Raw genomic sequence first — 13425 nt, forward strand, 5'->3', positions numbered from 1 at the left:
AAAAGTCCAGTCTCTTCTTCCGTTGCCAAAACCGGCGACGGATACTAGACTGGTTGATGTGTACGAGGCGCAAAAGAAAGTATGATGGTTGATTGTGGTGCCAAATGGCCCGGGGGACGATCGTTGGTCTTCACATAGCGTGCGGATGCTCTTTTCATACAGCGTTGTATTTGACTTTCTGTTTCTTTTCTTTTCTTTTTCTTTCAATGAGTCTTTGATGCGGGTGGTCGAATTGTGGCTTCTGGTAGGATTTTTATGTTGAGCTTTTTCAGGTGGGAGAATGGCGCTGGTTGCTCACCCTAGGGGTTTTGTTTGTCTAATTTTTCGTTTGTCATATTTGGGCATTTTTTCGTGTCTTGTTTGCGTATACCACTTTGCAGCCTCCTGGGGAAAGGAAGGGGGGCTGCTGCTTATATTTGGCGTAATTTTCCTTAATTCATATCATTTTTACAGCTTTTTGGCGCGCTCTCGAGGCTTTTCTCTGTTTAAGAGCTGGTTCCTTTAGTACTTCTATTGTAACGTATGGCGTCGACTGATTTTCTTGTTGGCTTCCCGTCTTCTCCTGAAGTTGAGAACCATGTACCATAGTTTGTTTTCTTTTGATTCCCGAGGCAATACAATGGAGTTGAGTGATCCGGGAGAAATGTTCAAATGGCCGTGGCTTGATGATTTAAGGTTTGTATATCTATGTTTCCATCACGACCTGCTAGCACATGCAGGTGCAGGGCGAGAACACATGAAAGAGGCTGGGTCTTGTTGCTCACAAAAGATTTAAAAATCTGTCGAGTGAAAATGAATCTGACTGACGAAAAAGAGTTGCTTTCGTCATCACGTCTTTCACTCGCGTCGACGGGAACTTTGTATTGATCAACTTTCCGAACATCATACTACGAATATAACACCAAGACAGCCAGGTTCTCTTTTCTAGCTGACAAGAAAAAAAAAAAGAAAAAAAAAATGCTTGTCTACAAAACCTGGCTGGCCCTCACGACGCTGGCGACAAGTCTGGCGCGGTCGCAACCGCGCGAGTGCTACCCGTCGCGGAGCGAGCACAACTGCACGCTCTCGCTGCTGGCGGACCTGCAGAGCTACCGGCAGCTCATCGGGCTCTGGGATTCCGAGTGCCGGCGGATCGGGGGCGTGGGCACCGACGGGCAGTGGGAGCCGGCGGCGGGCCGGTGGAGCATCGGCGGGCGCGGGCTCGAGCACACGGTCGAGCTCGTCGTCACGCGCGACGGCACGCCGCAGCGGCCCGACGGCGGGTTCTGGTACGGCGGTCGCTGGTACTACCTCGACCAGGGCTGGCTTTACGACTGCGCGGACGCGGACAGGAGGACCGTATGCGCGCAGGTGGAGTTTAGGTGCAAGGAATTGTGAGAGTGAGAGTGAGAGTGAGACAGTGTGTGTGTGCGGGTGTTGGGTTTGTTGGTTGGGGAGGTTTATGTTGGTTGTGTTGTGATCTGCAGTCTTTTTTGTTTTTGTTTTTGTTTTTGTTGTTTTTTTCTCTTATCACATTTGTCGGACCTGTCGAGATTGACATTTTCAACTGACAAAATAACCAACCGAGTTTCATCCATTCGAAATGAACAGGCCAAGGATCGACAATGGGAGATTGGATGAGGGTATTATTCCCCATTTCCTGGGGTTGACATAGCGGTTACGGAACAGATCAGCTGGACAAGGGAATCAATCTAACCTCGACCTGTCGGGGCTCCAGATATCGGAGACAAAAGGATAAAAATGCGCGAGAACATTCTTCCTGCTCGCGATGGAGCGGCCTCGGGGTGGGGTCGCATTTCGACAAGCTTTGTGGAGATCAAAAAGGCTTGTTGACGCTTTGCTAAATCTTGGCTTACGAAGCAGTTTTGGTGGGTGCGACTAGTGTGTGTGTTGTGGGGGGAAGGGGGGGGAAGAGAAACATCGACTGGGGGCACCAGCTTGCTGAAGTGAAGACTGGATGGCATGGCTCGAGCCGAAAAGATGTTGGTGGAGCAGAAAGAGGAACCTGGTCGCGCAGTATTGGATAAAAAAAAAAAAAACCTGATTGATGACGCTGCATCATTTTTGTTGTCAATTCTCCTCCTCCCCTTTGCCCTTTGGAGCATTTTCGGCGCTTGACAAAGTCGGGCCGACCGAGCATAATTCCATGTCTCTGCCTACCTCTGCAATCTTTGTGCTAGCTTTACCGGAGAATGCGACAAAAAAAAGCCTATCGGGTAGGTACCTCGTCCAAAGCAAACCATTAAGAGCAACTCTAGGGTAGACATGGTATATCTGTCTGCCTCTAGAGACCGATTTTTAAAGTCGGAAAATAGAGAAACAGGACTAATTTGGTAAAGGCTGAGCAGTTGGGAAACTTGTCGTGGTCATCTCATGTCGAGTCATCCGACTTTGACCAGTCAACCGTACTCCATGGTAGGTAAAAAAAAAAAAAAAAAAAAAAAAAAAAAAACCAATACTTGGTGGTAATATCGGCTTGATAAAAAGTAACAGACCAAAGGAAAGAGGAAGAAAAAAAAAAAAAGCCCTCAAGGAGATGCCCGCGGACTAAATTGAATTCTCCTGGGATTGGCCGGCGACTCCCCGCCTGCAACCCATGTATCAACTAGGCTATGCAACCCTCCTCCTCCGTTGCTTGTTGCCGCCCTAATGCATTCAGATACCGAAGGGTCCGGCTAGCTAGAGGCGGGTCGATGGGCCTCCCCCGCTCGCTCGCCTACTGGCACGTATCAGCGACCTGGCTACGGCATTGCCGCTTTTCCGATTTGCTTGCGCCTGTTACGACAGTCACTGACGCATTCTTTGTTTTTTTATTTCTGGAGAAGGTGAGGGGAAATAGGTGGGGGTTTCCTTGTGCTAGCCCTCGCCTCGTGGACTTGCCTGTTTGTCATGGGGGGGTTTATTTAGCTAGTTCTAATCATAGCCTAGGGTTTAGGTTGAACAGCTTGGATTGGCAATAAAAAGAGTCACCGTCTCCCACCTCTCCCGGTCGCGACTCGGTCTTGATGCTGTGGCCATTTGTTGTTTTGTGACTCTGAAGCTGTACAGCCTCTCCTGTCGTTCCTTTTACGGGACAGCGACACGAAATCCCACCAGTTTATACGACGACCTCGAAGCTTCTTGTACATCAACACAACATGGCAGACTCGGAGAAACCCAGCACTGACCACGCCGGTACGGCGAGGAGGACTGACGAAGCCGACCTCCCACCATGGCACGGAATGTCGGCCGGGCGATACCTGGCGACGCGAGTGTCGAGTCTCAAGCCGCCAATGGAGTCGGCGCCGAACCCTGTGAAGCTCCTGTTGATGTTGGACAAGCACTGCTGGGCGTTTTTTATGGTTGCCTTTCTTGCATGGGTAAGTTTGTCTAGACTGATTGCTGTCCCCCTTTGTTTTTTGTCTCTACTTTTCGTCTGATGCGAAAAATCCAATTTGTATCGACGAGGAGAATTGAATTGCTAACATTACGTCTTATCTTCTGCACATGGCAGACTTGGGACGCATTTGACTTCTTTACCGTCTCCCTTACAGTGACGGACCTGGCCAAGGACTTTGGCCGCACAAACACTGATATTACGTGGGGAATCACCCTGGTGTTGATGTTCCGGTCTGTTGGTTCCATTCTGTTTGGAATCGCTGCGGATCGCTATGGCCGTAAATGGCCCTTTATAGTCAACAACTTGTTGTTCATTGTCCTTGAACTTGTAAGTAACTTTTTTTTCTTTTTTTTTTTTTTCGCGCCTTTAATTTTTGTCATTTAATAATTGCCAAGCCATGATTTATTTATGTTTTAGGTAGAGTCGTCTTGGCGCACTGGTTTACCGCCTTGGCATCTGCAACCTTACTTGACTTGCCTTGGCGATCGATCACATTCACACGAGAGTACTTTGGAAATCGGGTAGCTAACAACAGACAAACAACCAAATCTAGGGCACAGGATTCTGCAGCACATACAGCCAGTTCCTGGCCTGCCGCGCCCTTTTCGGCATTGCCATGGGCGGTTTGTACGGCAACGCCGCCGCCACGGCGCTTGAAGATCTGCCAGAAGAGGCTAGGGGTTTGATGAGCGGTCTTTTGCAGCAAGGGGTAAGTTAGGTCAATTAATTATTATGCAAGCAAACCACCACCAGTCACCGAATTGCCCGGTCGAGATATTTGTAGAAGAAATTTCAGACTGACGCCATGCGGCAACGAGCAGTATGCACTGGGATACCTTCTCGCAACCGCCTTCGCCCGGGCGCTCGTCAACACGACACCGTACGGCTGGCGTCCACTCTTCTGGTTCGGCGCGTGCCCGCCAGCCATCTTCATCGCGTTCCGTCTTCTGTTGCCCGAGACCCGCATGTACCAGCAGCAGGCTGAGATGCGACAGGCCGCCGCGGCCAACGGAACGTCGGTGTCCAAGACGTTTGTGGCCGAGGGCAAGGTTGCGCTGCGCCGACACTGGATGATACTGCTGTACCTGGTCCTCCTCATGGCCGGGTTCAACTTCATGTCGCACGGCAGCCAGGACTTGTACCCGACCATGCTCACGAACCAGTTCGGATTCGGGCCCAACGACGTCACCATCACGCAGATCGTGGCCAACCTCGGGGCCATCCTCGGCGGCACCACGGTCGGATATTGCAGTCAGATCTTCGGCCGTCGGTTGAGCATCATCGTCATGTGCATCGTCGGCGGGGCGCTGCTGTACCCGTACACGTTTGTCGACACGCCTGCCATTGCGGCGGCCGCCTTCTTTGAGCAGTTTTGCGTCCAGGGTGCATGGGGCGTCATCCCGATTCACCTCATGGAGCTCTCTCCCGGTGCGTTCCGGACGTTCGTGGTCGGCACCTCGTACCAGCTCGGAAACCTAGTGTCGTCGGCGAGCTCCACCATCGAGTCGACCATCGGGGAGCGGTTCCCGCTACCGGCCAAGCCGGGGAGCACCGAGCATCGGTTCGAGTACGGCAAGGTCGTCTGCATCTTCATGGGGTGCGTGTACGCCTACACCATACTGTTGACTCTGATCGGGCCGGAGCACCTGAAGCGCAAGTTTGACGTCGAGCACGACGAGGATGCTAGGGAGGTCATGGGAGAGACGGGCGTCGTGGTCGGTGATGGTGCGGCAGCGGGGAGCGTCGGGGGAGCAAAGGGGAAGGAGGAGGTTGTCTAGATTTCTTAAAAACGAATGTTTCGAGTTGCCTACAAAGCTTTTTTTTTTTATTTGCAGCAACGGCGCAGTGAATAAAAAGAATAAAATCAATTGAGAGATACTGGTGCGTGGTGTTTGTTGTGATGTGTGCGTCTGTGTCTGTGTGTCTGACTGACTGACCAGAACTACTTACTGGGCTGTTTACAAACTGCCAATGCTGCCTCATTTTTTTTTTTTTTTTCTTTCAACCCCAGACTACAGAAGCACGGGCAGCCACGTCTCCAATGCGGGGTAAACAACCATGCGAGCTCCTGGGTGTTCAGACGTTAGGGCGCTAACTGGCTCCAATTCCAGTTCGGTCAGTGCACGTTAGCAATCAATCAATCAATCAAATCAAAGCGCTGCAATTAGATAAAGACTTTCTCCAACGTTATCGACGTCATTAAAGTTCAACCCCTGTTCCAGCTGCTGGGATCCCTGGGTTAGATTCCCTGCTTGAAGCTTGAACGGTTCCAAGGAAAGCTTTTATCGATGCACCCGCTCTTCGAGCGGTAGCTCCCACAACCAATGTCAACGACGAACTAAAGTCTTCTTCTGTTTCCAAGTCTCTTGTTAGCTTCGCCAGCTGCCCCTTGAGTATCTTGTGTCTCCCAGCCGGTGGAGGTCCAAGTCCAGGCCTGCCCGAGCGCCAATTCCATTGATTGCAAAAAGATGCCTCGTACCAACAGGTCTTGGGCTTCTGTCCTCGGATTGAACAAGAGCCCCGCCAGCCACCATCACGACAATTGGTGGCACGAACGCCGTCACTGTATGTTGATTGATGTATACGTATACGCATAGGTACGAGCTCGACACGGACTCTGTGGGCGATTTTTTGACAAACTGCAGTGTTGCCTCGCTACCATGATCGCATAATCGAGTCGTCTGTTCCCCCGATCGAGGTCACCAAGGTCGCTGTCCGCCTGCGCCGACTGATCGAGGAGTGTGTCCCCTGTGAGCTCGAGGAAAGCCTCATCACCAAGCCGCACAGCAAAGTCATCACCAACAAGGTCATCAAGGCCGCCAAGGAGGCTGGCGGCTCTGAATATGGAGCCTGTGTCGTCTTTTGCTTGCTGGTCTGCAAAAGGTGGTTCTCGCATCAATCCTCGGTAGAGCTCTGGGATGCCGACCTTCACTTGGTCAGAGGTGTTGCGTGTGAGGTTATCGCAAAGGCTATGTAAGTTGTGATCGGATCTAAATCAGGTAAAAAAAAAAAAAAAAAAAAAAAAACAATCCCAAGTGCCTAGCTAACCCAGACTCCCAGAATCGAGCAGGAGGAAGATGTAGAGTATCTCCAGCATAAAGTGCTGCTTAAGCGCTACTCAATCACCATCAATGGAGAGGATATGCCCGCGGCCAACGTCATTGAACGCGCCGTCGACCTGCATGCCCTGCGCGTCATCGGCTCCTCTGGCTATCAGAAATGCATCAGTCACCTGTGGCGCGGTTGGCTGGTTCAGGATGAGGATGATCCCTCCAACTTTATTGACTACCATGACAAGGCTGACACCAGCTTCCTCGTCCACATGGACCCCGATCGCATGCGCGCCCCGATCTACCAGAACGCAGCCCAGCTTGTGATTTCCTTCATCTATCTGGGCCTGTACACGGGCGCCATCAGCACGGTCAACCGCACCGGCGAACTTGATATCGTCGAGGGTCTCATGTACCTCTTTACGCTCGGTTTCATTTGCGACGAGGTCACCAAGGTCTGGAAGGCGGGCTATCGCATCTTGGGGTTCTGGAATGCTCTGAATAGCGTTCTCTATGGGTTGCTGATGGTCAGCCTGGGCATTCGTTTCTTCGCCTTTAGCAAGCCCGTAGACGGGCCAGCCCAGGACGAAGATGGCAAGACGGACCGCGAGCAGCTCAACGAGCTCAGCTACAACTTTCTGGCCGTCAGCGCGCCTCTCTTCTGGATCAGGCTGCTGCTGTACCTCGACACGTTCCGCTTCTTCGGCGCCATGCTGGTCGTTCTCAAGGTCATGATGAAGGAGTCCATCATCTTCTTCGCGTTGCTCACCATCATCATCGTCGGCTTCTTCCAGAGCTTCATCGGCCTCGACTACGCAGACGACCACGCCCTGAGCGACACGGGCTTCATCATCCAGTCCATGGCCAACGCGCTCATGCAGAGCCCCGACTTTAGCGGCTTTGAAAAGTTTAGCCACCCGTTCGGCATCATACTCTACTACTTCTTCACCTTCATCGTCATGGTCATCCTGCTCAACATTCTCATTGCGCTGTACAACTCTGCCTACGAGGACATTTACGAAAATGCAGACGACGAGTTCCTGGCGCTGTTTGCGCAGAAGACGATGCAGTTCGTGCGCGCGCCCGACGAGAACGTCTACATCGCGCCCCTCAACCTCATCGAGGTGTTCCTGGTCGCGCTGCCCTTTGAGTGGTGGATGGACAAGCGCATGTACGAGCGGCTCAACGACGTCGTCATGGCCGTCCTGTACTCGCCGCTCCTGCTCTTCACGGCCCTGTTCGAGATGAGGGCGGCCGGCGAGATCAGGGCCAACCGGTCGCGTGGCGAAGAAGACGACGACGTGCAGGAGGAGTGGGAGCAGGTGGAAGACGAGCTGGACTTTGAGAGCGATGGATGGAACAAGACTGTCAGCCTGGCCAAGGCCAACGTCGAGGAAGAGCCGGCAGTGTTGGAGGTGCAGAAGCTCCGGGAAGAGGTCAAGGAGCTGAAGGCGATGCTTGCCGAGCTTGGGCGGGCTGTCGGGGCTGCGAACCTGGGCCGCAGCGATGCCACTGGGCCGACCAATGGTGCCGAGCGTGCCAAGACCCTTGGGGATGAGGAGTAGTGTCGCACNGGGGGGGGGGCCTTTTCTGATGCATACAAGGCTGTGGTGGTCTGTTTTGTTGTCTTTTTCTTCATATTTCAACCAAGCTTGGGTGGCAAACAGTGCTTCTATGGAGTCAAATTTTGGCCAACGAGCCGAAAATCACTATATTTTGGTCCCATCCGGCTTTTTTTTTCCCCCCTACTTCCCTACATGTATTATGTGGTATGTCATGTGCGATGACGATGCATCAGGCCCCCCCCCCTCCCCCATTTTGTGTCCAACCATTTGCAGCCACCCATTCAGAGATGATGGAATCAACGCAGCTGCGCCCTCGCCCACCCAATGCAAATCTGCCTCACTCGACTCGAGAGGGGTGTGCAAGGTTGTGGCAGAATGAGGGGGAAGGCGATGCATCACGGTCGCATAAATAGCGAATTCCTATCATCGACCTGATCGAACCTAATTGCCTAAAGCTATCCGGTCCGGTTTACAGACGGCTCAACGGGTCGTGTTGAGCATATAAGTCTTCTTTGGTGCGTAGTGCAACTTGGCACATCCACAAGAAAAGAAGAAAAAAAAAAAAAAAAAAAAAAAAAAAAAAAAAAAAAACATACTACTACACACGTCCAGATATATCGCCCAGGTTCCCAGCCTCTTGGCCAAAAGAAGAGTGACGATGACTACCATTGACGGGTTGCATTCAGACGACGAATGGAGTGTAGCTTCAAACGCGGTCGTTGCACACCAAGCAATGTTGGCGTATCTCACACAGCACGAGGACGCCGATCTTGACAAACAGTCAAAAGGCCCGACGGGGGCGTCTCAAACCTGTTCGCATCCCCCGGATCTCTTGCAGCTCGCAGCCAGCAATGACGAGCAGTTGCTATCAGACACAACAGCAGCGCTGTCGCTTGACAAGTGGTCCGTTACAACGAAGGGACGTAGGAATTCCGAGTAAGTATATCACTGTTCTCTCTGTGCAGCTATAACTTGCCTGTCAAACTATTAGACTGAAAACGTTTTCTGACTTTGTCAATTTCGAGGCTCCGGATACGGCGATTCAACGACAAGTTCCTAGCACGAACTACGGGCGTCCTGTCGGACAAGATATGTAGCCACCACGATGCCAGGGATATACACCCACCACGCAATGGGGAGTTGGGTGGACATTTGCTACCAAAACTCCTCTGGAAAGCATTTAGCTGGCAAACAATCGAAGCTATTTTTGACTCGAAGAACAGACTGGGATTTATCAGCCCAGAAAGACTGCAACCAATAGGGATCCCTTGGAGCTTGCCTATGATTCCACCCAGCGTTTTGAGTTCACAGCTCTGGAAGACGACGCCAGCCAAATACGACTTCAATAATGGGCCGGAGATCATCAACCAGAAAGGGCAGCAGCCAAGAGGAACCCCTTGGAACATGCCTGTAATTTCATCCAGCCTGGTCTCAAATGCAGGGCACTGGGAGGCCATGGCAGCCAAATACGACTTTGATATCGACTTGGACATTGTAGATCCAGAGGGCCACAAACTTCTTCATGAGACAGTTCGATATCACATACTCCAAAACTCGGAGCTTGCATCAGGCTTGACAATCGACCAACGCCTCAGCGACGGTGCGGGGGCGGATTCCTTTCGTCGGACCGTCTGGTTGCCGTACGGCAGTTCAAACATTGCTTCCTTCAGCGACGTCTCCTCCAAAGCTGTGGAGAACTCTACCAACATTGGCCGCATCCTCAAACAGTTCAGCATTCTCCAAGAGTACGGCATGGCCACCAACTTCTTCAGCATCCTGGTGGCTCGGCCAGGCTCTGTGGCAGAGGTCGTTCCAATCTACGCAGATTCTCTGGGGGAAGTCGCCGAGGAGCTCAGAAGAGTGGCGGAAATGGCGCTCGCACTCGACGGCATATTCAAGAAAGACCATGTGACTTTCATGAGGCGACGAGACTGCGTGCCCGAAGTTATAGCGGTCAAAAAGATGGTCGCTAGCCTTGGCTTAGGGTTCAACAGCAGCAAAACTTCACATTCTGCACTTTCCAGCTATTTCGAAGTCATGGAAGACTGCCAGTGGCTTGTGAGGGTCTTGGAAATAGGACTCATATCCTATTCCGGGTCGCACACAAGCCGCTTCGACCGAGACTTGGTGGGACAAGATGCGGAAGATGCGACGATATCGATGACAAGAATCGAGGTCCCTGCTTCGGTGTCATATGTCAAAGCAAATTTCTCCCTGAAACGACTGGCATGCCTCGATGGGCTTCTGAGCAGCCGAATATGGATTCTCAGTAGCGAACCCGAATCAAGTCAGCGGGATGATGCCTTGTCAATCTTGACCACTATGCCCTTATTTGCTGACTTGTGGGGCCCAGTCTATACCGTCAGGTACCCAAGCAATGACGGCAGGATCCTCCAACACAATACCGCTAAAGGTGTCATCCGGCGGCAGGACAGCGGCAATGTACCTTCGCGGATGCCCCGAGACCCCTCAGAGCTTGATCGAGTAGTCATCCCTTGTCACTGGGAGCCAGCGCCGAAGCACTTTCTTAGCCGCTGGGTCCATGGCCTTCGGAAACTGCTGAAACCCCCAAATTTCTTTCTCCGGGATGACGATTTGCTCCTCATTGGCACTCCAGAACCGGCCCCAAGGGCCAAACCTCGACTGCAACCCAACAAAGGATGCCAATACACACCAGGCTCTTTCTTTGCCGATTCCACCGACATTTTAGGAGTGCCCGGAACCCGACCGGCTAAGTGGGTCACAGATGGCCTGGAAATTGGAACTGGAGTCGAGTTGTCCATGTTCAGTTTCTCAGTTACTGGCAAGGCCAAAAAGATGCCGGGAACAACTTTGAAACAGCGCATTTTCACCAAATGGAGTCAGGCCCCAGCTCGAGCGAATCCTTGGATACTACACCAATTGTTAGCCGTCGAGGTTAGCCACTGCACAGGAAATGCCAGGAGAATCCCCCTCCGGAACCTGCTGTTCGGAGACGACCTGAGAGAATACCTCGATGTCCAAATGCCATCATGGACCAGCAGTGATTGGGGTACTGCGCTGCGCAAGGCGGTTGAAAGTAGCGATGGAGAGGAACTTCTCAGGTTTTGGAAGACCCATCAACATTTTCGTGAGAATGTCGGCCAGCTGATTTCTAGCATACTGGAGCTTCTCGATGATACTGGTAACGATGGGGAGTCGTTCCGGGTCGCGCTGGTACACCAGAATATGGAGCACCTGATCAAATTCCCACTTGACAAAAACAGCTGGGCGAGCGTCCTTGGGGACTCCGACCTTGCGGCAACATATGCTCTTGTGACCCACGTTTGCTTGTCTCGCAAATATGACGGCGATGAGGCAAAAGAAAATGACTATGCAGGATGCAGCCAGCATGACAAGCGTTCCAACAAGGCGTACACCTGCTTGCAAACAAGGATCGTGCTGCCAAAAGATGTCGAGAGATATATTCGAATCCGAGGAGACCGAGATGAAAACATATACACATTGACAGAGGATGTACTAATGCCAGCATCTGACCTTCGCTCGACGGCTGAGAAATGGGTGAGAAAGTTGACACGGTGTCCAATGCAGTCCGAGGCGAAGGATAGCACTGATTTTGACGCGGTGGTATTGACGCTGAGGTCGCGACAAAAGAGCTATGGAGGCATGTCAAAGCCAAGAAGAAGGGTGTCATGCCAGCGATTTGAGTTGCCGGCTACCGAAACAGCCTGCCAAATCAACATGAACGAGCAGTCCAATAGCATACCTTTGACTGGTCTGAGCCCCCCGGGGTCCAGGAGAGTCAAGAGGGCTCTGCCACAAAGCCAACCGTGGTCGCTTCAGATGCTCATGGAACAAGAACAAAATCGCACAACTCACCAACAGGCTTTGATATCTCCAACGCTACCAGTCGCCAACACACTCGGTACTTCGTCCACAGTCGAAGGTGCCAGAGTCAACCTGACGCCCATGTTGACAGCAAGAGAGATGATAGAGGTTATGGCCGGGGACAGTTCGCCGCGGGGTTGACAGCAGTCCAGGCTAGGAGGCGGCTTAGTTATACTTTACTGGTCGATGTTGCAGATTAGGGGCGGGAGGATGGGTGGGTTCCAGCTTCAATAGCCTCTGCAAAGCGGCTGGTCGGTCTGTATGATTAATTCATGGATGCGCCAGGTCAACACTGCGCCAAGTCTTGCTTTCTTGTGTCTTTTTCTGATCTCCCTTTCCCCTTCCACCTGCCAATTGAATGCGTGCCTTCCTTCGCCGCTGCCGCAAAATGCACACAAGAAGGGACCTGCAGTTTCCCCCCGCACAAGACCCACTCAGGACGCCGTTGGTTGCGTTGGCAAAAAAAGAGAAAAAATAAAAGTGTAGATATTCACCAATGATTGATTGATGCACACGCAGAAAGCAATTCCTTCAGATCCGTAAAGAAACGAGGGAATTCTGAATCTCCGATATCGGGAATCGAACCCGAGTCGCCGCGGTGAAAACGCGGTATGCTAACCCCTACACCATACCGGATTGAATTGTGTTGGTACTGATTTAGCACTGCTTATATTCCTGCGTTCCTGTAGGCTCCACTCCATGTCATATCCGATGACATTCTCAGGGCAGCCAGGGCAGGCTACACTGAGTTCCATGCTACCAGGGACCATGGTCCCTGGTCCTAATTTATTCCAGAAACTGCCTTGATCTGGCAGAGAGCGCTCTCTTTTTGGCCTACATTTTGATCCTGTTTCTGTTTTGACGTCCACCCATATCAGCAACCCAGCAGGGGAAAAAAGTTACGAATTCGTCCCACTAGGCAGGCAATCCAAAAGGTAATTCGGTACCTAGCCAACGTCCGTGGTGAGCTAAATACGCACTACGACAAGTCAAATCGCCTCAAACCGTTTACGCCCTTAATGCGGGCGTAAATTTGATGCATGCATGGACCGGTTTCTCAAGAATGTCAGGCCCGCCAAAAGCAGCCAACCAACCATGGCTGCCCGGCCGGCCGAGCCGACGCCGATCAGCTAGCATGATACAGAGGCAACAGTGAGTGACGAGAGCATTTTTAGCCTATCGAATGCGTCCGCCCTGACCTTTTGGGTTCCCCGTCCCAGGCAGGAAGCTACACACCACACCGTGCCCTGTCTCGATTACTGTTTTCTGCATTTTTGTATAGGGTTCTTGTAACGGAAGGAAGATTGAGAGAAAAAAAGAAAAAAAGAAAAAAAAAAAAATCCTTTTCCGATACCACCACCTATCCAGCAAGTATTATTTATTATTCCGTGGAATCACACTTTGTTTTCTTTCGTCTCTTCCAACCAACATCACTAGTTTCCAATCTCATCCTGCAACATGCACAAGGTGCATTAGTCTATGACTCCAGGATCGATTACCCCAAACGGTGACACACATCAGCCAAGTTGTTTGCTGCAGGTGCACCGCAGAAAATGTTTGCGAC

At 51.7% G+C, this 13425-nt stretch overlaps 5 protein-coding genes across 5 annotated transcripts; 4 read left to right on the forward strand and 1 right to left on the reverse strand.

Annotated features, from left to right (window-relative positions):
* Positions 1–957: 957 nt before the first annotated feature.
* On the forward strand, positions 958–1377 carry PpBr36_04008 (uncharacterized protein; the record flags this gene model as incomplete). The annotated part of the gene is made up of 1 exon (XM_029891174.1): positions 958–1377. The coding sequence occupies one exon, from the start codon at positions 958–960 to the stop codon at positions 1375–1377; it is 420 nt and encodes a 139-aa protein (XP_029750131.1).
* A 1760-nt stretch (positions 1378–3137) lies between these two features.
* Positions 3138–5157, forward strand: PpBr36_04009 (uncharacterized protein; the record flags this gene model as incomplete). The annotated part of the gene is made up of 4 exons (XM_029891175.1): positions 3138–3359; positions 3494–3706; positions 3933–4088; positions 4201–5157. The coding sequence occupies 4 exons, from the start codon at positions 3138–3140 to the stop codon at positions 5155–5157; spliced, it is 1548 nt and encodes a 515-aa protein (XP_029750132.1).
* Positions 5158–5847: 690 nt separating this feature from the next.
* Positions 5848–7994, forward strand: PpBr36_04010 (uncharacterized protein; the record flags this gene model as incomplete). The annotated part of the gene is made up of 3 exons (XM_029891176.1): positions 5848–5944; positions 6025–6352; positions 6440–7994. 3 exons carry the CDS (start codon positions 5848–5850, stop codon positions 7992–7994), a joined length of 1980 nt encoding a protein of 659 aa, XP_029749833.1.
* On the reverse strand, positions 6498–8663 carry PpBr36_04011 (uncharacterized protein; the record flags this gene model as incomplete). The annotated part of the gene is made up of 2 exons (XM_029891177.1): positions 6498–7976; positions 8601–8663. 2 exons carry the CDS (start codon positions 8661–8663, stop codon positions 6498–6500), a joined length of 1542 nt encoding a protein of 513 aa, XP_029749832.1.
* A 64-nt stretch (positions 8664–8727) lies between these two features.
* PpBr36_04012 (uncharacterized protein) lies at positions 8728–12002 on the forward strand (the record flags this gene model as incomplete). The annotated part of the gene is made up of 2 exons (XM_029891178.1): positions 8728–8930; positions 9290–12002. The coding sequence occupies 2 exons, from the start codon at positions 8728–8730 to the stop codon at positions 12000–12002; spliced, it is 2916 nt and encodes a 971-aa protein (XP_029749835.1).
* Between the last annotated feature and the right edge of the window lie 1423 nt (positions 12003–13425).

The sequence above is a fragment of the Pyricularia pennisetigena genome, chromosome 6 (genome assembly GCF_004337985.1).
Source record: "Pyricularia pennisetigena strain Br36 chromosome 6, whole genome shotgun sequence".
Classification (NCBI taxonomy): Eukaryota; Fungi; Ascomycota; class Sordariomycetes; order Magnaporthales; family Pyriculariaceae; genus Pyricularia; species Pyricularia pennisetigena.